The 25,106-nt window shown below is 39.8% G+C and overlaps 1 protein-coding gene across 1 annotated transcript in view; it reads right to left on the bottom strand.

The window, feature by feature from the left end:
* Positions 1 to 4,466: 4,466 nt before the first annotated feature.
* CPB1 (carboxypeptidase B1) overlaps positions 4,467 to 25,106 on the bottom strand; it is a 37,932-nt gene continuing 17,292 nt past the window's right edge. Inside the window, exons 6-11 of the mRNA XM_042460462.1 lie at positions 21,455 to 21,556; positions 17,629 to 17,739; positions 17,444 to 17,534; positions 15,857 to 16,059; positions 6,753 to 6,837; positions 4,467 to 4,697 (exon numbers count right to left, since the gene is read on the bottom strand). Of these exons, the coding sequence (XP_042316396.1) occupies positions 4,510 to 4,697; positions 6,753 to 6,837; positions 15,857 to 16,059; positions 17,444 to 17,534; positions 17,629 to 17,739; positions 21,455 to 21,556 (780 nt within the window). The 3' untranslated portion in view covers positions 4,467 to 4,509. The remainder of the gene's footprint in view (positions 4,698 to 6,752; positions 6,838 to 15,856; positions 16,060 to 17,443; positions 17,535 to 17,628; positions 17,740 to 21,454; positions 21,557 to 25,106) is intronic.

The following is a 25,106-nucleotide window of genomic DNA, read 5'->3' as shown; positions in this document are numbered from 1 at the left end:
AGCTCCCAGACTCCCCTGGGAGCAGAAGGGAAGCACCGCGTTTCTGGGCCACTTCCGTGCTGGGGACTACAACTCCCAGCCTCCCTTTCGAAGGCAGAAGTGGCCCCAATTGGCTGTTTCCCAGGACTGCAGCTCTGGATTGGTAGGGAGGCCGGGGGGGGGGGGGACCCCGGCTTCCCAGCCATCCATTGGCTGGGAGGCCTATATAGGCCCTTGATGCGCTGGCTCTCGGCACCATTTTCTGCCGGCTCCCCATCTTCCCTCCCTTGTTTATGCTTGTGCTCTTTGTCATAACTCTCATAGAAGGTGGCCTTCTGTGGCAGCAGCATAGGTCTCGGATCTGATGGGCATGGTTTCCTGTGCTGAGGAGCACTGGCTTGGGAGTCCCACTGGGACTTGGGGGTGCTGAGGGTTAGCAATGTCACCAGTGTGGGGGCGACATTGATTCAGTGTTCCCCGGTGATATGGGGCAAAGATGCGCTTATGTGCATAGCCGGCTCATTAAGTGGTGAGCACACTTTAGGCCGGTCACCTCTCTGTCATCCCGAAGCCTGGCCATGACCAGGCATTTTGGTTCATCGACCAACTGAGGTTGGTGGGTGTCAGATCCAGATCTCATGCTTTCAGGCCAACCTTCTTTTCACTTGTTGCTGTATTCAATAAAGTTGTGACCTTTTTCTTGCCCATTGGTTGTCCTTTGTGTTATTTACACCTCTCCCCTTCCTCAGCAAGTGCAGCTGAGTCATTTCAGCATAGGAGGCAGAAACAACTTGACTCATCTCTGTCAATAGAAATACAATAATAAATTACAGCTTTAAATAAATAAGATCAATTGTAGAACTCTTTTTGAAAGTACTTTAGAGTGGCTTCATCCTTGCTGAGCTTTGTTTGGCCTCTGGTTTTACAATTAGCTTTTAAAATTGTTTTTAAACTGCTTTAAAAGAATGTTTTGATCTTTTTAATTGTGCATCTCATGCATACCCCCAATGGACAGAACAACCATAAATTAATACTTTTAGTCAAACAAACAAACAAACAAACTCAATAATTTAAAATCTGCTGCCCTTTCATGACACTCAAAATCTGCATCGCAAACTGACTGTCTCACTCTGCCTGTGTACTGTAAGGACTATATCATTTCAGAATGCAAGTTTGAAAACCACAATTAAATTAAACTCTAAATCAAAATTCCCTGACAGTAGAAAATGAGCATATTCGGTAGATTATTTCAAGACTAGCTAGAACATTTTTTCCCTTAATGCCACCAGAATGTACACTAACAAAGAGGTGGTAAAGATAAATACAGGATCCCTGAGAGGTTGGGACCAGGTAGTTTACAAGGAGAAGCAGCCTTGTATTGAAAGAGTAAGAATGGGACTGAAAAAACGACTAAGTAGGACTGGTCTTTCTTTCAAACAGTCTTACGTAGCATGTTCTGGGAACTGACAGAGAATAGTGGCAATGTACTTAAAGACAAAACTGTGTGTGCTGCTTGGTATGCCTTGCAATCTGTCATCTGGTTTGCTGTATTCATGTTTAGTGGAAGCCACTGGTCCCTTTCACACTAACCAATAATAGAACTATAATTCTACTTTAACTATCTTGGCTACATCCTGAAATACTGGGGTTAGTAGTTTGGTAAGGCACAAGAGCTCTCTGGCTGACAATTCTAAGTACCCCTCCCTAAATGGTAAATCCCAGGCTTCCATTTGATGGAACCATGGCAGTTAAAGTGGAATTATAGTGCTATAACTGGGTAGTGTGAATGGGCCCACTGTCCTGTTACCCATGTGGTCAGTTTCTATGAATGGAATGGGAAAGATCTATCTTGTCTTTCATCTCAGGTAGTAAAGTGTTTTGGGCCACACACACGTATCTCATGAGTCAGAAAACAACAAAGATGCAGGTTGAAATTGGGGTCTCTTTTGGGAATATTTTGAGCCATCCAAAAGCCCCTTGAATGCAGCTCCTAGACCTCAGTTATGTTATGCCTTCATGTTGTTGCCCCTCCAATCTGTGTAATATCTTTATCTACATATACATATGCTCATTGGTAACCATGTTTCATGTAATAAGCTTAATGTCGTAGACTATTTTTTGGTTTTCTGTTAATGTTTCAATAAACCTGATTTTTAAAACACCTAAATCTGATCTTGCTAGATATCATTTCTCAAAGAAAGAGATTACTGAGAAAATGTCTTTGAGACGTGTAGTGGAGTGTCCTTCTTTGGAGGTTTTTAAACAGGGGCTGGATGGCCACCTGTTAGAATCCTGAAGTATTCTACCAGATGTATTCTAACTGTGGATGATGGGGGGATGGGTTGCGCTGCGCATAGCTTGTAGAGATGGTGATATGTAGTACTAGGCTGGACCAGGTGTGAGTTATCTAGTGTCCTTGAGAGGCTGGCCTGCAGAGACTTGGAATGCAGTTTCATTTCTCAGGGGATAGGGATGGAGGATGGGAACTAGTGCTGGGAAGGAGGGGTCCTACTGCACGGGCTTTTGCTGGGGGTGGAGTGCTTTGGCTTCGGGGGAAACTTATGCATTGCTTTGGCTGGGAGGGGTCAGTCTCAGCTTAGAAGCTGAGTGATGCGACATCGCTGATTTTGGAGCCTTCAATAAAGTTCTGTTGTTTCAATAAACAAGCTGACTGATTGATTGTCCAGGATTCTGGTCCACACTCTGACACCACCTGTTGGGAATGCTTTGATTGTGTATTCCTACATGGCAGGAGGTTGGACTGGATGTCCCTTGGGGTCTCTTCCAACTCTATGATTCTAAGAACAGACTGGAAAAATTACCTTTTGGATTCCCAGAACTACCAGCATGGCCATTGCTTGCTGGGGAGTCTGGGATTGGTAATTTCAAAGCAAATGTTTCCAAGCTTTGTCAATAAACCACCTTTCCATTAACTATTACCCTGTAGTCATAATTAAGAAATAAATAAGATTAGTTGAGGCTTTATGGGGAGTCATAGGGGAGAGTCAGTGCAGCCTACGCATCTCAGCTTAGATGTAGTGGTGGTGCCAGCCCACAACAGAAGTAGAACTGAAGTGGAACTAGCTCATGGAATGGAGTTTAAACCTCACTTTCCCATTTTGTATCATGCCCACCAGCTGCTTTTAACATATGCCAATTTTCTCTGCATTTCTAGTTTCTCCTTTTATCCTCAGCTTATTTCTCTTGCTGTAAACTGAGTTCCAAGAGCAAAATTAATGCACATTCAGTTAACTCAGTAGGAAAGAGAGAAGGGGATGTGATCTTGCCTCTCCCTGCAGAATCAGGTAAAAGCAAACTGCTGTGCCTTCCCTAGATTGAGTTCTTCTTTATTAATATTTGCCAACTTGACTACACTTTGATGTTGCTTGACTAGAAATGTCCCAGTTTTCATTTATGTAATGGTGGAGGGCATGGAATTAAGATCTGTAGGAAGGTTACTTGCTTGTCAGAAAAAGCATGAGAACAAGAATCTTTTGTTTGAGCTGTTACTGTGAAACTGGCAGGTTGGATTTAAATGCTGTAGGTCTCAACTGTATTTCACAAACACTTCTCAGGAGTGAAATCGAAGGCTTTCATGGCTGGCATCCATAGGTTTTTTGTGGGGTTTTTGGGCTATGTCTAGAACATGGCTACATAGCCTGAACTCCCCCTCCTCCCCCCCCCCAAAAAAAAATTCTTAGGAGGCTATGCCTGTTTCTAGAGGAAGGCAGAGAATGCCAGTGAATATCAGAGACTTTCATGCATGTAATAACGAAATTCATGAGCTGATGTGCTCACCATGTGCCAAGGTGCCCCCTTCCTACAGCAGCCCTATGTTCGGCATCAGTGCAGACATGGCAATTGCATGGGCATTGATATAAGCTTATGGAAAACTCTATCCAATCAGATTCCTTGGAGGGGGTTGTTTTGTTTTTAGGAGCTTTCACTTAAACTGTTATGACCCACAATTTGTTCCTTGGCTACATTAAAAAAACAACAACTGGCTGAGTGACCATAGCTCATTGACAGTCTGTCGTACAATCCTGCCAGCTATACAGTCCATTTGCTTTGGAGCTATTTTCACTATAACAGGGTAGTTTGGAGAAAATGGATTGTGGTTTGGACAGACTGACCCTATGCCTTCCTGCCAGATGTGATGGCTTATATCCAGCAAATGAGAAGGGAAACATTTAGCTTAAAGAGAGTATGCAAATTTTTTCTATTAAGTAAAAGTCAGTCTTCATTGACTTATGTATAGGCAGTATGTCTAAATAGGTCCTCAAGGTACCCCACAGGGTACCAGATAGGGTCCTAATGCTGTTTATATAAATGTTTTCTGCCTCTCCTGCAGATATTCCATTGTGTGGTAGAGATGTACTGAAATGGAAGAAAGGGCTGTCACTGATCCAGTGATGTTAATGTAAAAGAATGTGTTCTGAATCTTTGAAGACTCCAAAATAACCCATAGCAAGAAAAAAAGAGAAATGTTGTTGTGAATCAAGTTCTCTTTAGTAGCTCCCCATTGTTATTTTAGTACAGATGTTCAAGGACATAGCTGGCAATATATTTAACAGCAACCAATGTCTCTTCACAGGTTGGCTTTATCTGAGATTCAGGAAGAGCAAAACCATATCGACCTGTGTCACGAAGTTCAAAAGTGAAAGAATATTTGATGCCCTGGTCATATGCCCAGTCATCAGAGCCACCAGCTGCAGGATCTGCAAAGATAAAGGAACAGCAGTTGGACACTAGAGCAAAGGCCAATATAGCTGACTTTCATATGTTTAATACATTGTGTCTCAGTTTGGAAAAGTTGCCATGCTTGCCCAGGGATTCTGAGAGCAAGGGAGATTCTGAGAGAAAGCCTTTTCAAACTGGGCAGGAGATACATATTAATGTTACTTATTTACTTGTAAGAATAATTTTCTTGCTCCTGATTTATAATCATGTATGTATTTTTTTGGAAAAACCTAACAAAAACAGCAAAAAACCCCACCAACTTTTGCTCACTACTTGTTGGGATGCTACACACAACCAGGTTACCACATTGGGGTGGTAGGGTGTCACATATATACTGAGGCAAGTTATCACTTGATATTTAGTTGTTCTGAAATTTCAGCTCAAAGCTACCAAAGGTGAATAATTCAGTCCATTGCTTATGCATGGCACAGACTATGTGGTCTGTAACATTATACAAATCAATCACATATTGAAACTAAGAGTAGTGTGTTCTCTTTCTCTGGGTTTGTACCCCAGCAGCTAAGGGCACAGGGAGAGCAGAAGGAAGAGAAACAGAGCTGGGAATGGACATTTTTCAGAATAAATTGTAAATTTTAAATCATTTTAATTTTCTTAATGATTTAATTATATTTTTGTGTGTTTTTCATTATATTGAAATCATTTTAATTTGTAAGCAACTTTGAGCCCCAATTTTGGAGAAACAATAAATAAAGTCAACAACCACAGGCTAATTTACCTGCCTTCTGATATTCTCTTGCCCAGCTCACCTTCTGGGGAAATTCAAGTGGCATGGTAGGAGCCCACAAGGGCATGGACCCATATGTGGGTCCTTCTTGCTCTTGGGGGAAAACCTGGTCATTCACTACCTGAGATAAACTGGCATCATGGTCCTCCCCAAGGTCTTTTATAAAGACTCACCCTTGGGAAGCAGATAGGTCTATCCTGCTTACTCTAATATTGCACATTCCGTGAGAGAAAGTTGTGGCAGTAAATAAATCATGGATAAATAGAGAATTAAATGTGCCGAGGGGTCTGGAGTGCCGAGAAGTAAAATCCCTTTCCAGTTTAAAAAAGCTGGAGGATGACATAAATGCCAAGCAGGTGCCAGAGGGAAGAATCCCATAGGACTACGAGGAGAGGAAAATGGAAAGGCATAGACTCCAAGGAGCAGGATGGGTGCCTTTAAATCCATGCCAGAGGAAGGGATTATCCCTCCCAAATCTGTCTCAGGGAGTTCCACACCAATTGCGGCAACTAGAATTTGGACAAGCCTACAAAGTGGGCTTCCAGGCCTCTGCAGTAGGCAATGAGGGCACGCAAAACACTGGGATGCCTCTGCACATCTGAATGACCTACTGGAATACTCCTTGCAGTGGTGCAACAGCCCAGTGGCCCCTCTCCTTTCGTGAATGGGGAGCTGGGATTTTGTTACTACTGTTAATACTAAAAGATGTAAACCATAAAGTGCTCAAATAGATCCGTTAGAGGCTGACAAATAATTTTGACCTTTGATGTCTATATTTGTCTTGTTTATAATTCAATAAAATCTTTAAAAAAATATTTGTTACCATGTCAGTGGTATATACCTGGTGCTTTAATAGTAACTACATCAATCTAGATCCTATATGTACATGTAACTCCACATGTGCAGAAACATGCCCCCCTACACTTTTCTGCTGCAACAGACTGACATGGCTGTCTCTTTAGCACACATGAAGTCTAAAAAGAAAAAAGTGATGCCACAGCAATATGGTGCAACTAAAAGGACATTTGTGGCTGAGCCCAACACCCCCAAATTAGATCAAAGGTAATTGTACAGAAAACTCAGCATGCTATATTCATTTTTGTTTACTTGGTTTGTTTGTTTCCTTTTTTCCTGTCACTTACTTCTCACACTGTTTAGTGCTAAAGCTGATTTAAGAATGTGGGAAGCAACTATACAGACATTTGGTTGAAATAACAATAACAATTTGCCAGCTTTATCATAATGTTTGTATTATTATTATTAGTAGTAGTATTAGAGTAATACTTACATATAGTTGTTGCTCCTGGACCATATGTGTATTTTGTCCCATGGACTGTAGCTAGCTCTTGAACGGTAGCTTTAGCAAGTCTATTCTAAAGAGAGAAAATAGCTTGCATGAGGCATTCAAGTTTTACTCACACACTGCTGTTCAATATCCCAACCTTCTCCCAGTGTATTACTTTCCAGGCAGTTTGTATTTCAATTCACATCAGCCTTAGCATGACTAATGGTCAAGAATGCTGGAAACTTTAGTTCAAAACATGTGGAGGGCATCAAACTGGAGAAGGATGTGATATATTTATTTTAATAACTAGGTTAATGTTGGAGGAAGTGTGGGGGCTGTAGCTATGGTGTGTGTGTGTGTGTGTTTGTGTGTGCATGCGTGCGTGCGTGTGCATGCACAGACACAGTGAAGGTACTGCCTTCCTAACAGGAATTATGTCCTCCCAAATGAAATTCTCCTGTCCTCAAATTCTAGTATTTCAGAGACATGGGAACTCACTGACACCTAGAACTCATATCTGATGTCTTCACATTTGCTTGCTAACTTTGCCTGACCCTTTTATTTGACTGCATAAACTGTACAGTATTTCCAAATGCTCAACTAAAATTTTTGGTTACTGTAATGCTAGATGTTTGAGGACTGAAGAAACATTTCATTTGGGGAGAGAATTCTTATTTGTGGGGCAATGCTCTCATTTTGTCCCTTTGTACCTACTGTGCTACGCAGGAAGATGATCAACCTTCTGATACACTTGTACATTTTGCTTTACTGCAAAATGTCTGTCTGTGTTTATCTTTTGTCCAAGTAGCATAACAATCATATTAGCAAGCTGGTTGTCCCCCATTGTGATGAACAAAATTGCAGCCTTGTTTTTCTGGTGGTTGTGCAAACACAACTCAAAGATTCCAAGAATAAATTCAGTAACAATTTAGCCTCCCAGACCAACATCTGTTGTCAAAGACATTGGTTGATCCCCTTACAAGGCACACTTATGAGGTGTTGTATTTTTTCCTACTATTGTTCATAGCAATTTAAAAAAGCAACAGACACTTTATGCCTAATATAGCATTAAACTTGATTTATAAGTCACATTATTGAAACATATATTTTCAGATAGTAATATGTTTTATGAAAACCCACATGTTGTTATTTAATGTTGCCCATATCACTTCTTGAAGTGTACATGTACAAGATAATATAGCAGGCCTTGCACTTCCTGACAGTTAACAGATTAGATAATAGGTTCATCAGTGTTAGCTATTCAGATTTGCTTCTGGATGTTTGTTTCGGGAACTGATTTGAATCTGTCAGATGATGTTTGAGTTGAACTGCCATTGTTGTATCTAGTACATCAGTTATCATGAAGAGGAAAAAATGACACCAAACTCATCTACATGGGTTCAGTGTTGATAACTGGCAACCTAATACTGCAGCTGTGTTGTATAGTTAGCTAGGGGGGATATTAGCTGGCACCTATACTCAGTTTCTAATTAGGCCATGGGACCTCATCTGGCTCCATTTCCTGTAAAACTGTTCTACATGGATTTTTATGGCTCTCCTCTAATTTAATCTTGATAACTTTGGAGCTGCTTATAGGAATATGCAAAATGCTTTTCTACTCTAGTTCCATATAGCCCAGCCATCTGTTCCATATAGTCCAGACATTTGCATCAGCTTTGTCACCCAGATGTCCCCAACGATCTCTCATAGAGGCAGGAGAGACAAAGTATTTGATTCCTGTTACTCTATAAAGGATTTAGAAAGTAATTAGTGTTATGATATTAAAAAGTAGCCTATTGCATTGTATGGTACTTTTTCATTGTTTCTTTTTTAAATGCAGGATAGAATGTCATAAAACATGAAAAATTCATATCAAAATGCCACTAAAATGGCTATTTAATGCAACGCTGTTTAATGTTGCTCAGTACAGCCATAACATAACTTAGGGGTTCTCCAGACCGCCCATGGCCCTGATCCGGCCTCTGGAGAGCGCAAAAAGCAGCCACAAAAATCAGCCCCTTTTTGCACCCTCCAAGATACGCCATAGCCGTGGCGGTGTGGCTTTATGATGCCCCCTCAGTGCTGCATCTCTGGAGGTGCGTCATGGTGGCATGCACCATGTGGACCGGCGTGCACCATACTGGCACCATGGGGGTGGAGTTAGGGCATCCATTGTGAGGATGTTGCACCCTGACTCCACCCACAGGCCAGCACAAAGTGCCGGTCTGTATAGGCCCTAAGCTCTCAAAGTTACAATTCATTTCAGTATAAGTATAGATAAACTGTCTCCATAAACTGAGGCACAGTACAGACAGGCAAGAAATGCTGGCCCGTTGTGCTGTGCAGCATTGCCGTGGCAACCAGACCATGCGGCAGAGCTGTGCAGTAAAAAAGGAGCCGCCTGGAGCAGGTCCTTTTTTGCGATGTCGTAAGAGCTGCATCACTTCCTTTTAGAGACATGTGGGCGCTGAGATGGCCACACATCATCAATACATGCCTCATGTGGGTGGCGCCGCTCAAAAATGGTGCTGCCTGCACATGCTAGGGCTCAGGAGCTTGTGGTTGGTGCACGCTCCCGAGTCCTAGAATCACCGCCACCACACCCCAAAGCGCCCACATGTATCGGGCCTGAGACTCCATTGTAGATATCAGGCTGATAGACATACTATAGCCTTGAACATTTCACAGATGAAGCCTGGGACACACCAGAGTGTGTGGTCAAGAAAAACAAATAAAGAGAAAGAACAAATGATAGCAGAGGCTTCAAAAGTTTTGAGTCTACAGGGATGGCCAAATTCTGGCCTCACCTCTCCCCCTCTCTCCTGTCTCCACTGCTACGTTAACTGAAGTCCAAATCATGCTGCAGAAATAATCCAGTTTGAGATCACTTTAACTGCCCTGACTCAATACTAGGGAATTCTGGAAACTGTAGTTTTATGAGACATTTAGCCTTCTCTGTCAGAGAGCTCTGGTGCTACAAGAAACTACAGTTTCCACGATTCCCTAGCACTGAGCCAGGGCAGTTAAAGCTATCTCAAACTGGATTATTTCTATAGTATGTTTTGAACCAGTGTGTAAATATATTTTTTGTACTTCCAACTCAGGTTGCAGCACTGAAGTAAACTGAGGACAAAGGGAGAAAGTGAGAAGAGGAAAGCAAAACTGGGACATTTTAAAAGCAGCTGGAAAATGGGATGGCAGAGGATTAATTGGAACTGTCCCTGCCAAATCAAGACAGTTTGAGCATACAGGCCTATTAAAATGGTAGCAAAACTGAGGGGATGTGGGGGTGAATCTACCATTCTTGAAATCTCATTGCAAATTATGCCTCTCTCTCTCTCTCTCTTTCACACACACACACACACACACACACACACACACACACACACTTTTAGTCCTGAAATGCAAAAAGTAATAATCCAAAAATCCATGTCACAAAGTCATTATAGGGGGCCCTTAGAGTCCTTAGGAGTTCCATTCTAGACCCCAGCCCTAGCTGATGAAAAAAACTATGGGACTTCAAATAGTGATGCATGCACACATGGCCACTATACCACAGCTGCATGCATGCCCAGCCATTAGGGGCAGTGGGGCTTGCTATCAGTGGATGCTTAAATCCATAGATGGCAAGCCTGCAGTTGGGGAGGGTGGGCTGTAATACCCGTTAAAGGGATGAGAGGGGAGGGATAGTCTAGTGAAGTATTTATGAATGCAAATGTCTTCATCAGCTCTACCTGGGTTTGTACAGAGAAATTGGACACTGCTGAATTTCAAACTACTGAGATTTATAGCCAAGTATCCACCATACTAATATTCTAAGCATTCTCTTTTCTTATTCAAGCACAAATAAGGGTTGAACAAGTTGGATTAATGTTAGCTGGAACAGAAGGTACACCAGGATGATCTAAACAAGAACTTTAGCCAAAGCATGAGCAAATTTAAAGCATGGAATGTTTCTAAGAGAAAGAAAGAGTAACATCTACACAAGCTTTTACTAGCTCAATATAAATATTGCTTAAGGAAAGTTGCAAAGACAAGGCAGACAGTGGATTCTCATTATTCTAGTGCTGTAAAGTGGAGGTTGCTTACTTCTTCTAGTTAGAAAAACAATTTTTGAATATGTTTTTCCTCTGTACGCATACTTATGCATACTTCTGTACACATTTAAGTACCAGGGGTGCAATAAACTGAATTGTGGAAGTGGTTGTGAAAGCTAGGGAATGTACTTTTCATCAATGTCACATTTCTTCCAAGAAACTACCATGAGACTATTGTGTAACATCTGTGAGAATTCTGCAGTGGACCTTGTTTCTCCCACTCTGATTGTGGGGTGGTGCTATTAGCTTGTTATCCAACTAATAAACATTTACTAATAAGCACAATACTCGGCATGGACCCTAGCCTTTTTTAGAGCAAGTATGTATAAAATATTCAAAAAATTGTTTTATAGAAATATGTACTATTACTGGAAGGACTGGTAGGCATGAGTCATGGTTCTAATGAACACATCTGAAGATATGTGGGAAATATCTGTTGATTCATTCTGGCAACTTTAAATCTTGGACTAGCTGGCAATAAAGTAGATGTTTGTGGAATTCAGACTATAAGAGTTATTCTAACCTGCAATACATAAAAAATGCTAGAAAACAAAGGAACCAACAATCTCTACATTCTTACCACTCTAACACTTGTAATTAGAGAATGAAACAAAGCTTAGTATGTCACTTTTTGAACAGAACTAATTAAATTTCCCTGGAAAATGATTAACCATCCATTATGAAGCCAAGCCCTCCCTCCAGTCCATCTGCCTTGGTCCAGGCCTTGGAGGTAGAGAGGAACTGCTGGACCTCTTACCCTTTCCCTCCACCACTCCCTTCTCCTTCTGTGTCATGTCTTTTTAGATTGTAAGCCCGAGGGCAGGGAACCGTCTAACTAAAAAGATTGCATGTACAGTGCTGTGTAAATTTACAGCGCTTCATAAATAAAGGTTAATAATAATAATAATAATAATAATAATAATAATAATAATAATAATAAATTACTCTGATCACTCAACAAAATATTCATTAGTTGTTACTGCCCAGAAAGTAAACCATTGGTTACCAATATTTAGCCAATGAAAAAATTACAGAATAAAGTTCTCTGGTTCTCTCATCTGTTTCAGTATAATTTAGAGTGGATTACCTTGCCTGGAATCCCTATTCACAGGTACAGGCAAAGTAGAGAAGACCATGCAGCTACCATGTGCACTGCACACTGCTGCTTTGGGAAGATGCACAGATGCACTTATTCCCTCATCCTTCCCCAATTCGTTCTCTCCCAAACAGTTGTTCTGAATCTCATGTCTGCTCTGATTGTCTTCAGCCATGCAAAGCAATACCAACCAATCCTCTAAACACTTTCTCACAGTCACACCAACTTATTCAGTGCAAGGACATTCCTTTTGCCACTGTTTGGAGCAGCCAGCCTGGCAAAGCAGCTCCCCACATTCCCCACGCTCACACTGACACTTTCTTTGTCTTTTTGGCAGCAGAGGCATTCTCTTTCATTTGAGCAAAATAGAGGGAAACAAAAAGCACAGGTAAATGTCTAAAAATGTGGGCTGCAACTCTACATTGTGCAAATTAACACATAATTTGTTACATAGCAGAGGTGCTTAAGAACCATCCTAATGCACCACAAGACTGTTCTGATGTGCATTGGCAGTGTCTCTTCCTCTCTCTCTCTCTCTCCTTTTCACTCTCACTCTCTACTCGTTGCCCAGTCTTCTGCTCCTCTCTAGCTATAACATATCCCATAAAGAGGTAGCTCAAGGCAGTCACCCAGTGGTGCCAGTAGAGTTGGAGTCAACCAGTGTGGTAACTCATTGTGTTACTCCATGGACCTTCTGGAATGGAGGTGCAGATGAGGAAGAGGGGCACATCTCGGGGAAAATACCATTTGGTGTACAAAACAACCATGTGCAAATTTTGTACAGGACATTCTTTGAAAACTGCACTTCAAGCCTTTCTTGCAGTGGGAAGTAAATTATTGAAATTAGTTATCGCTTTCTTCAGAAGAAACCTAGTAAAGAATTACATCCCTTCTCTGTTGAAACCTGCAAATGAATACATGAGTGTTTATAGCCTGGATGGTGGGTGTGATAATCATTCATCCAGAAAGATTAAGATTGCCATCTGACCATACATCTTATCAAATCTAGAAAAAATGATGTGACAACCTCTAATGTACTAGATATTAAAATAAAAATAAGACAACAGTTTGATAAATAACAGTTTGACAAATAATATTTTAAGTTACAGAAAGACTTATAGGCCTGGTAAAGACGGGCCCAAAAGGGCAGGCTGGGGCCACCTTTCGTTGCTGCACAGTAGCACCACTGCAACCAAATTGGGCAGCACTGCTGTGCAGCAAAAAAAGGACCTCTAAAATTACTGAAATGGAACAAAACAAAACATATGCCACACCCCTCCTCTGCACAACCTTCATTACATTGTCGATGTTAATAAATCACTGTGATACTTTACAGAACTGAACTGTACACACTTTCTTGTATTTTATTGATTTCAGTGTAAGAGTTTTTTTTTAAAAAAACAAAGCTTTAACTGTCTTTTAACTACTCAGCTCTACAATTAAATGTACAAACATTTGCAAAACGGTCATGAAGCTACCTTTCTGAAGTTCTTGAGCAAAAGAGAGCTAAGAGATTTTCCTAGGTGCTAAGCAACAGTTTCAGTCCATTTGCACTAGATAACAGAGCAGAAACAATATGTATCTTTGCATTCCCCATCCACCATGTGTGTTTTAATATAAAAATTGGCAGTGAGTTAAGCCATGCTTTGGTGTGGTTTTTAAAGACTTCCACATAGCAGCTATAAAATGTAAACAGCTGTATATTTGAAATCTGAAGAGAGAGAAGTATATTTTGTCACATTTGGGCACAATATAGCAAACTGTACAAAATGTTAAGGAACCTCTGAACCTGAAACACATGCCATTTCTTCCTTTGCTTTGGCTAGGGTCCAGTTCTAAGGCTGATATGACTAGTTCTGTACACCTAGGAAGTTGGTCCTGTGTTTATTTAATATCAAGCCACATGTCCTAGCACTTTGGAAAGTTTACCCACTTCTAAGTACAGTCTGTAAAAAGGCATGGGAATCTGTTTAAAAGAATTCAAAAATGTTAAAATTCCCACTGGTCATATTGAAATCCTTGTGTATGCCTAGAGTAGCTTTTTGGATCCTAGCCTATGTTTCTCTTTTCATTTAGACCAAACAACAATGTGTGAAGTTAGAAATCCTTTTGTTAGAATTAAAGGCAAACAGAACAAAGCACAAACAACTCTAGTTTTCTGGAATAAACACAACTAAAACTTGGTGGCTTGAGGAAAAACAATATAGTGTAACAATGTGCAAAACAAAAATCTTCTGTTCTTCAAAATGGAAAATGAGAGGATTATGTTGCCAGATGTCCAGGGCAAAACAATTAATCTGTCCTTACTGTCCATTTCTGCCTCAAAATCCTGAGATTTCCACTAGGGAACCATCATAAATCTGTCAGGATTCTAGGCAAAGGGCCAGCTCTGTTTTGGCCTTGGACTTCTGGCAGCTGAATTAGGGAATTAAAATGCTCTTGGTTTCTGGGTTTTTTTGTAAATGGTTTGTTTATCATGTTGTGTTTAGTGCCAGCAATATCTACTCTTTAATATTCCACAACGCTGAAGTAATTTCTTCTGAGAAAGTTACTGCTCTTTTGATGAAGGAAAAGAAAAAAGGAGAAAAACTATTAGCAAAGAAAAACAAGGATGTATCAAATGTATTATTTTTCTGGATTTGAGTTTTGCAGGCAGATGTCTCAAGCATGCCTTAACCAAAAATAACTGTACATTACTATTCCAACTAACATTAACAGTATTACCAGAGATGGTTAAAGAGCAAATTCCAGTTCTCAAGCTGTTCTTTATATTAGCAAACTCATTCATGGTTGGGAAAATAACTGAAAACAATTTTTTTATTTTCCACAATCATCAAACACTTATTTATCTCCCTTTTGGAGCCAAATTTGTGCTAACTAGCAAAGGTGACAATAACCATTGGTGTAATATGAAGTCTTATGCATGCACACTTGATAAAATTCTATTGAACCAGGTGTGACTTTCTTCCCAGTAGCCATGTACCATAAATGTACTCCTTCAAAAAGTGAATGTATACAAAGAGACCTCTGGTACCTTAAATACTAACATGTTTTTATCTGATGTAATTTTCATGAGCTCAATGGAACTTAGCAAGTTTTAAGGTACCACAAGACTTTTGTGGCCTCACAGAATGTTTAAATGCCTTTTTAATTTTTACTGATTCCCCTTGATGGATTTTTTCTTTCTTTTCTTTCTTCCTTAAAAAATTGAAATTTTTATTTTGTTTTGAAATAAAATTGAAAATGTAGGTTAACATAAAGGAAGAATTTCATATGATAACAGATAATTAGTTAAGAGAAATGGGGGGAGGGAGTCTCACTCCCCAGAAACAGGCTTCAAAAGTCTTTAGTGAAGGATCCCAGCTCAGTTCTTGCACAGATCTCATAGGAAGTACTTTTTTGTTTTGCCAATGGAATTTAAACTTCTTGGACTTTAAAATGCTTTGTCTCCCAGTACCATATGGCCAGAAGGAGGAGTGTCCTGCATGCATACATATCCTTCTTTACTCAGAATACCATTACCAACATCTTGACAAAGTGCAAGCCTCCTGTATTATTTTTAGCACTTTTGTCTGATAAAAAACCAAGTGCAGCTTTGAAAGCTTGCGACATATAGTTAATGCATTTTAGTTGACTCAATAAAGTTATCACTGTTTTGTGGATTTTGGATGTTATAGATCTTTTAATGTTTCTGGTCTCTGCTATTCTAATGCACCAGATTACCCCTTTAATAGCATTATCTTATGTTGCCATATAAGCCTATATTACTAGATCTTTTAAATTTTTCAGCACTGAAAGAGTCAGAAATTCACAGTGCTATAATACCCAAGCAACAGGAATGAAATAAATGTAGATTCACCACAACACTTTTAGTTTTGGGTTTAGAATAATACAGCCATTTAGTTCCTGCTTACCAATTCCACGTTGTCCTTTGTTACATCATAAGTGTACGAATATGGATACAGCAGCAGCTGAGAGTAAGAGTGAATGGTCAAGTAAGCCTTGATGGTTGAGAGGTTTTGACGAATGAAGTCAGCCAAAGCTTTGGTCTCCTTCTCTGATTCAGGTGCGCTGCCACAGTAAGTATCATCGCATGGTCTTTTTGAAGCACCGAGAGCTGTGTGCAGTAGAAAGGACATGAGAAGAAGAGCTATGCTACCTAGGCTCCCATTCCATTCACATACTGGTCCTTGTATAAGGTGGCTTGGGTAGATAATTCAAACTTCTACTAGAAATGTTGACTGGATAGGACATTACTTTGATACATGCACAATGTATGAGTGCCCTGACAACTTTTCAGATGCCATATAAGGGGTACAAGTGCTAGTTCAGGGCTTCTATTCTGTTTGGATCCTCATCTGTGAGACTGTGGGACATAAATACTCCTCCCCCAATAAAGCTGAATCCTTGATTTACAAGCATGACTTTCCAATCCTCACCCCCAAGGGTTATTGTGATAAGCAATTCCTCTTCATTAGTAGTTGCCAATACTAAATTTATTTACTATCTGTTGAAAGCAATCCAAATTACAACTACATCCCACAGTTTAACTATGCATTGTTTGAAGATGTCCTTTGACCACCATCACAAACACAGTTGGTAGGGACACAAGGGTTGCCCCTAACTCTGAAACTCCCCTCCCAGGGAGGCCAGAATGACCCCTTCCTTGTTCTCCTTCCATCAGCAGGCTAAGACATTTTTATTCAGACAGGCTTTTAAAACAGACAGTGTTTAAAGAATGGCAAGGGTGTACTGTTTTAATTGTACTGTTTTGAAGCATGTTTATCTGTTTTTAATTGCGTTTTATTTTTTTTAATGAGTGATGCGTTTTAATTATGCAATATTTTTAATAATAATAATAATAATAATAATGTTTACAGTAACGGTTTGTAAGATGGGGGAACCTCAACATTGGGCCCATACAGACAGGCTAAAATAAAGCTGCTTTGGGTCTCTTTGGAGGTATGCTGTTTAAATGATGCATGTGTCCTAAGAGGCCAGAAGCTGCGCCAAAGCTGCACTCCAGTCCATTCTGTCTATTGCTTTTTATTTCTTCTCAAGACAGTCTATATCAGTCATGGTGAACCTTTTAGAGCCAAGTGCCCAAACTAAAAGGCCTTCTGGCATGGGCTGCTGGAGGAGGGGACTTCTGTCCTCTGGGGGCAGGACTTTCAGGGTGGGACTTCTTTCCCCTGCCCTCCCAACCTTCAGCTGCTTCCTCAGAGACAGCTGAAGGCCCGGCGGGGGGGGGGGGGGATGAGAGGAGAAGAAGTGGAACAGGCATGCACTTCTCCCTCCTCATCTCCCTGTGCAGTCTCTGGCCTTCAACTGCCTCTGAACAGGCAGCTGGAGGCAGGGGAGGGTTGGGAAGGAGAAGAAAGAGGTGTGCGCCTGTTCCTCCTCCTCCCTGCAGAATGCCAGGGGAAATGACATTGTGTGCCATCTCTGGCACACATTCCATAGGTTTGCCATCATGATTCTATATCAAAGGATATACTTACTGCACCACCCAGCATCCAAATTTCTGTTGGGATCAGTACCAATGCAACTACTATTGGGGTTTACAGAACGAGTCTTCCTCCACATGCGATTCTACAATGGAATATATTTGTGAGTGCTACTTTTGAAGGACTATATCTGACACAAGCACCAGTCTTTTTCCTCACAAAACAAGTATGTTATTCACCTTAGTCCAAGTATAGACGTATCCATCAATATTCAAGACAGGCAAGACATAGAAATCCAAGTTATCCAGAAGCTGGGTCATAATGGTTTCTTTTCCATAGGTTCGAACAGCCTAAGTACAGTAATAGATAAAACATATATCATAAAGAGCAAGGGAAAGGGTCTCCATATGGATTATGGTCCACTATGTCTACCCTTGCTTTATTTAAAAGAGGGTACAATTCAAATCTGACTTAAAGAAGGAAGACCAGGATCTTGAAGCTATCTATTAACAGAACATGAAAAACAGACTATGCAGCCAGTCTGGCCATCTGATAACACTATTCTCCACTAAGATGTTTCTCCTTAAATTGCAGTTCTCATTTGGAAATTTTGCATTTATTAATTCAAATCTGTTTTATATATTTCCTAAAGTCTGACACTGTCCCAAGGGGATAAAAATCAGGCCCTGATAGTTGTAGTAGTGAACAAAAATACTAAATGAGATAGCATTTCAGTTTCCACTGTGATACTGGAAAAAACTCTGCAGAGATATGATTGCAGTGTCACTTGTAGTTCCCATGTCTGTCCCTACATGCATGTTCCAGTGGACAAACATGGAATTCTGTTATCACTGAGTAGCTATTTACATTCTGAGTCAACTATTTTCTTGATTTGCTTGTTAACTGCATGCTATTGCTACTGTTCATTAAAAAAAACTTTTGAGGTAAGAATTTTACTAAACATGAGCCTCAAAACAGTTATAAGCTGTCAGAGGTAAACATAGAACTTCACAGCAGCAAACAGTCTGTTTCATAACTGAGTGAAAGTTGAAGAATAAAAACTTCCTTATTTTGTTCTCACACATGAGAATTAAATATTTCAAAAGTTTTCTCTCTCCTAGACAACATGAGAGGTTACTTTGTTTTGCTAACATTTCATGATGTTTCTTTGGGCAAAAATAAGTTTTTTTGTGCAGAATAGTTTTTGAAAAAAGTATATATATTTTTCATCAAAAGACTATGCTTTGCACAAACTGCTTTTTAGTTTTGCTTTTTCTACTGCCTTCCCCACCCTCCCAAACATTTTCTGATGTTTCCATTCTTGCTCAGTGGTAAATGACAATTTCTCAATGGTGTCTCCATGTGTCAAAATACCATTTTCTGCCAAGGATGAGATTTTTTTTAACATTACTAGTTTACTAGTACACTAATACATCTTTTATACAGTTCCCTCTAAATCCAATTGTTAGTTTCACCAACACCAGATTATCTAAATAAAAGAAAGCTTTGTGAGTCAACTTATGTAAATTATAGTGAATCATTGGTTCTACCCCATTTGTAACTAGGGATGGAAATAATATTAAAAAACAAGACCATACTGTTGAGAAACCCTGATGAAAAGAATCCTGGGCTGATGGAAATCTTCACAGTTTGAGACTTATTCTGTGCAAAATTTGCATGTGGTTATCATGTGCAAAAAACAACACTTTACATAGGTAACAGCATTCTCTGTGCAGAACATAATATTTCTGCAGAGAAATATTATTTTCCATGCAGAAAAAATATGTTTCCTATGCAAAAAATGTGGGTTTACTCTGTACAAAATTTGCAAATGTTTGTTTGTTTGTTTTTATTTATATACAGTACCGCTATTCCAAAGATCATAGCGGTGAACAGCAAGTAAGCTAATTTGCCCCCAACAGTCTGGGTACTCATTTTAGCGACCTCGGAAGGATGCAAGCCTGAGTCGAGCTTGGGCCCTTTTGCTGGTCTTGAACTCACAACCTTGTGGTTTTGAGTGAATGGCTGCAGTACAGGCATTTAACCACTGCACCACCAGGGCAAATGGTTGATTTGCACAGAAAACAGCAGGTTTAAGTACAAATATACCATATATATTACACAGAGTAAGTACCAAATTGCAAATGGGCTTTAAAAATTGTTATTTTTGAAAGCTTTCATGTCATGGGAAGAATATTGCTAAAATGACTTATTGCTTTCTTGAAGAAAGTAGGTGAAGAATGACATCCACTTTAGAGTAACAATTGGATGTAGACCTTACCTGTCAGGCAAGATAAATGTGCTCCTGGTCATTTGAAAGGCATATTGAGGAATGAGGATTCATCCTGTGCTGGATGGGGTGAGCCTCACCAAAAACATAGGCTTGCAGCTTGGGTATACTCCTGGATTCAACCATGAGCATGGAAGCCTAGGTTTTGGTGGTAGTCAGGGATGCATTAACATAGCTAAGGGCTGTGTGCCAGTTGCACCCTTGAGGCACTGGATCTGGTCATGGTGACACATCTTAGTTACATCTCACTTGAATTATTATAACACACTTTATGTGATGCTACCTTTTATTTTTATCCCCTTGGGACAGTGTCTGACTTTAGGTAATATATTAAACAGCTGGGCTGAAACCTAGGATATGTACACAAGTGGTTTTAAATGACATTTGAATCCATATATCTCTGGATGTATTCAAATGGTAAAAAGAGTTGCAACCAGATTGTTAACCAGGCCTGCCTACAGGGAGAACACAATTTCTTTGTCGCAATAGCTCCACTGGCAGTCTATTTCTGTACACAATTCCAAATGTTGGTTATGATCAACAAAGTCCTATAGCTCCACTGGCAGTCTATTTCCGGACACAATTACAAATGTTGGTTGTGATCAACAAAGTCCTATATGGCTTAGGTCCATGATCTCTGTAGGACTATATTTCTCTATATTCACCTAGCTAGGCCCTTTTCTCTTTTCCACCACCATCACAGGTACATCTGGTGGAACACAGGAGAGGTTTTCTCAGTGATTGCTGCCAGACTCTGCTGCTCCCTTCCTACAGAGCTTAGATTGATGCCCTCCTCATTATTCTTTTGTAGGCAAATGAAGACCTTTATATTTCCTTAGGCCTTTGAGGACTGACTACTCAGTGGGAAAAGGCCTTGTTTATATTTGTTCTTATTTTTACATGTCTGTTTTTAACTGTTTTCAGTCTATTGGTAGCTTCATTCTATTTTTTAACTATTGTATGAACTAATTGCATTTTTGCTATCTATTTTGACTTTTGTAAGTCCCAAATTAGGAAAAATGTGGGACACAAATAACAACAACACCAATACTGAGGAAGATACATTTGTTAGGGGTAGTGTTGTAAAGAATTGATGCAAGATCAGACGGGATGAAAGGGGATAAATATAAAACAGAGAACTTCTTACAGGTTTTCTGTGAACCATGCTTCTAAATTCATGCACACATTCTCCCCTCTAGGCTTCTGAAACAGCATCACATATCATTCACTGATTGTAATAGTAAACTCAGTGGTGAGTGCCATGGGTATTGCAGTCAGGATGGGGCCACTGATAAACAAGTTCATACTTGGGGCAATCTACAGAAATTAACTTTTTAAATGAACACCTAATGGGGTGATGAATGAACCACTTAAATATTACTGGGATCAAGTACAGTAGAATAGTTTTCGCTTCTTAATAACATAAATAACAACTTGGGAGACTTTAGAAATTAAAAAACAACAACTTTGTCACTATGTATTTGCTATTAGGCAGATTTTTGTTTTATTCTTCTGTTTGGAGTGATAGATTCTGGAGATTTAATTCAGTGTATTTTCATTGTGTGTTACATATTAGTACTGTATTTTTCACTGAAGCAGAAATCTAGTAGTGGAACTCAAATTTAAAATGTATTATTATGTATCCATATAGTGTCAGATTTGGGAACCTGGAAACTTCCCAATAATTTTTTTTAAATTCACACTATACATTCCGTTTCCAACTGTGTCAATAGCTTTTGCTGTTGATTTAATGAAACTATGCTTTGATCACTAACCTGTCTTACAAACCACTGGCAAAATGCAGGTGAGATCCATTCTCTGGCGTGGAAACCACAATCCATAAAGATGGCCTTTTTGTTCACACCAGGCTTTCCCACCTGTAAAATCGTCATCATCATCATCATCATCATCATCATCATCATCATCATCATGCAACAGCAGTAGCAACTTATGTTGCATAGAAACAGTTAACATTTTCTCTTCATATTGCAGCCTCAGGCATTACTAGAGATAAGCAGGGGGAGAGTTTCATCACTGGGAATTAAAATACCAATGTTGGATATATTTTATCACCTTTGAAAAATATCATCATGTTCAAAAAGGCATGTTGGATTCATATTTTATCCCTGCTGATAACTGTACTTTATCAGCAGCCTAGTTAACTGTGCTACATTCCTTATCTATATCTATATCTGTCCTTTTTACATAAATAGTAACATAGAGGGTGACTGTAAGCAAGTCAGTTTCTCTTATCTTTAACAGTTGTGCATAAGAAGAAAGTTTGTCATACAGGAATGAGACGAGCTCCATCTGCTGAAATGTATATCTATTAAAGATACAGGAGCTCTGCCATTTCCATATTTCTCCCTAGTAATACATTTTCTTCCTGGGTTTTTTCAAACTGGTGCTTCTTAAACTATCTGATGTGGGAGACTGGCAGGTTTTTTGGGGGGAGGGGAATGCACTTGGAACTGACACCAATATTTATGCCTGTTGCCTGCAACTGTTTCTTTCTGTTCTGGAAATTTCCTGCAATGACTCATGGACTATCACTGGTCCATGGACCATCAATTTGCATAGCATTTGTCTAAATGATCTTCCACGCATCAGAAAGTGGACACAGATACTGTCACAGATATTTTAATCAAGTCTTATTTTTATGACACAATCAATAAATGAGGATAGGACTGTGGGTTTGATTTTTACAAATTTAGCAAAATAGGTGTGTGCATGTGTGTGTGTGTGTCTATGTGTGCTTGTGTAGAGGTCAGTTTGGAGCATGATTGTTAAAGGTTATTTTTCTTGGGGGTTGTTTACAGTGGCAGGAAGCATCAATGACTTTCTCTTTATGTTTTTCAAACTCTGGTAGCAATGTTGGGAAGAAGAGCCATGCTCTTCCTATTCTGTTCTTTCATAGTATAAGTCCAGAGACATTTGAGTGCAGCTTTGGATATTGTGAACTAATATCAACAAGAGCTTTGCTGTTTTTGTCACTACTACAAGGAGCAAGAAAAATGCAAGTCTTTAAAACTGTAACCAAAACTGAAAATAAAAACATTTTTGAAAATAAGAAAATAGTCCTACTTACTGTCACATGTGTCTATCCTTCAAAATCATTAATTCAAAACATTTTGACTCATATCCAAAAATAGTTACAATCCTTCACTACCCCAATTTAAGCAGTCACCATGGTCTATTGAGCACTGGGCTAGAATTCAGATATGGAAACCCAGTGGGTGACCTTGGACAAGTCACTCTCTCTCAGCCTCAGAAGGCAATGGCAAACATTCTGAACAAACCTTGGCAATAAAACCCCATGAGAGAGTTGCCATAAGTCTGAAACAACTTGAAGCCATACTGTAGCAATAAAAACAATCCCAATTCACCACCTGTGAATGGGATAGTGAATTTAATTGTGGCCATTTTGTTTCAGCCTAAAATGAAAATGCAACCATTTGCTTGTACACTATAATCTAGGTGCCAGAGGTGCTACTGAGTTTTGACTAACTGAATAGGCAGCCACTCACTCACTATCACTTAGCTATTTCTAGTATGGTACCCTCCAGCTAAATGGGTCTGAAAGCAAATCAAGCCTTTATTCTCTCTAGAAGCCAAGATGACTAAGCCGAGAGTGTTATATTTTGGACATATTATGGGAAGACATGAATATCTCCTGATATTCTGGCCCTCATCTAATAACTGTATTTAGAAGAATTCTGCAAACTAATAGTGGAATCCAGTCAGCACCTGTGCTATGAATTTTTCATTCATTTTAACAGGAGTCCCAACACGCAAAGCAAATGGGGATGAGGGGGATTTTGCAGGCACTGGTGTCATCAGCGATGGTATCACTCATGCTGTAATCCCCAACAGCAGCAATAGCAATAGCAGCTTCATTTATATGAAGCTGCTATTGCCTAAGCAGTCTCTAAGCGGTTTACAATGTATAAGCTAATTGCCCCCAACAAGCTGAGTACTCGTTTTAGCGACTTTGGAAGGATGCAAGACTGGTATTGAATTCACAACCTTGTGGTTTGTGAGTGAGTGGCTGCAGTACTGGCATTTAACCATTGCGCCACCAGGGAACTGTTGCAACAGTAGTTGCACTGGTGCTGATCCCAACAAAAATTTGGATGTTGGGTGGTGCGGTAAGGATATCCTATGATATAGACTGTCTTGAGAAGAAATAAAAAGCAATAGACTAAATGTACCTGTGCACTGGCATCACTATGGTTGGTGTCACCCAGTGGGGTAACTCATGGTATCAACCCCCCCCCCCCATTGACCTCCTCCCATGCCACACCATACAGAATTCTTAGTCATGTTTTTTGTACTAATGTTACTCATAAATTGTAATTCTAGTTTATTACTGAATGTAATGGAATTAGTTGTGAAATAAACAACTAGCAAATTAAAATTATACCTTTAAATGACAATATCATACACATACCCTAAATATACATAGCTTCATGTGGTTAAAATGAAAATCTGGTAAGGTGATATTTTTAAAGAAAATTTCAAAATATATATTTTATTTTGGGGACTCTTCTTCCTCCTCCTCTCACTGAGCCTTGCCCCACTCACACTATCTCTTCAGCATTTTAAAGGGACACAGATGAACACTACAGCCTGTTTCGGCCAAAAGGTGTTTGGGGAGCAATAGTGGTGCAGTCCACATCCCCCACACTGCCTTACTGATGCCTCTGCTTGCAGACCAATCCTTCATCTTTCTGTTAATGAAGTAGAATGTAAAGATGTGACCAGTGTGGTTGGTGACTTCCTTGTCAGTGGGACACTGAATTCAGGTTTTCACTTGAACTTTTAAAAAGCTATCTAAAATAAGTTCAGCACCATGGATATCTCCTTTGAAGTCTAAATCAAACCTACAGTAGGTTCACTAGTTCACTAGGTTCACTGATATGGAAGTCATCAGCCACCACAGCCAATGCTAGTAAAAGCAAATGACTGTCTTAGGATGGTGTGATATCCTCTCCCTTTCCCTGAGTTCTAGGCTACATAGTCTGGTTTTGGATTCCTTTTGGAGGAGAGACGGTTGGAGTCTTAGAATGTTTTTGAACAATATTTAGAAATATACTGACCCCCCCCCGGTAGTTATTAATCAGACAGTTTGTCAGCATGACTAGTAAAGTGATTTTTCCAAGCACTGAAAATAGCACAAATACTGTTATATCTGATAGGTCTACTGCCCTACCCCAGGTTCTCAGAGAGTTCTACGGTGTTTTCCAGTTTGCAGCTCACAACTGAATTCTTTTTCATCTTTTCTTTCTGATTTTTTTGCCTCAAAGGGCTGCTTCCTTAGTGTGCAAATCCTAAGGCTGGCAGATTCTACTAGCTCTGAGCCAAGCAGGCTCTTCTTATATTTTTACTGTATGCTAACCTGGAGCCCTTGCACATTATGCAGTTACA

Source organism: Sceloporus undulatus, chromosome 3 (genome assembly GCF_019175285.1).
Source record: "Sceloporus undulatus isolate JIND9_A2432 ecotype Alabama chromosome 3, SceUnd_v1.1, whole genome shotgun sequence".
In the NCBI taxonomy this organism is placed as follows: Eukaryota; Metazoa; Chordata; class Lepidosauria; order Squamata; family Phrynosomatidae; genus Sceloporus; species Sceloporus undulatus.
This window is presented reverse-complemented; position numbering and strand designations above follow the sequence as displayed.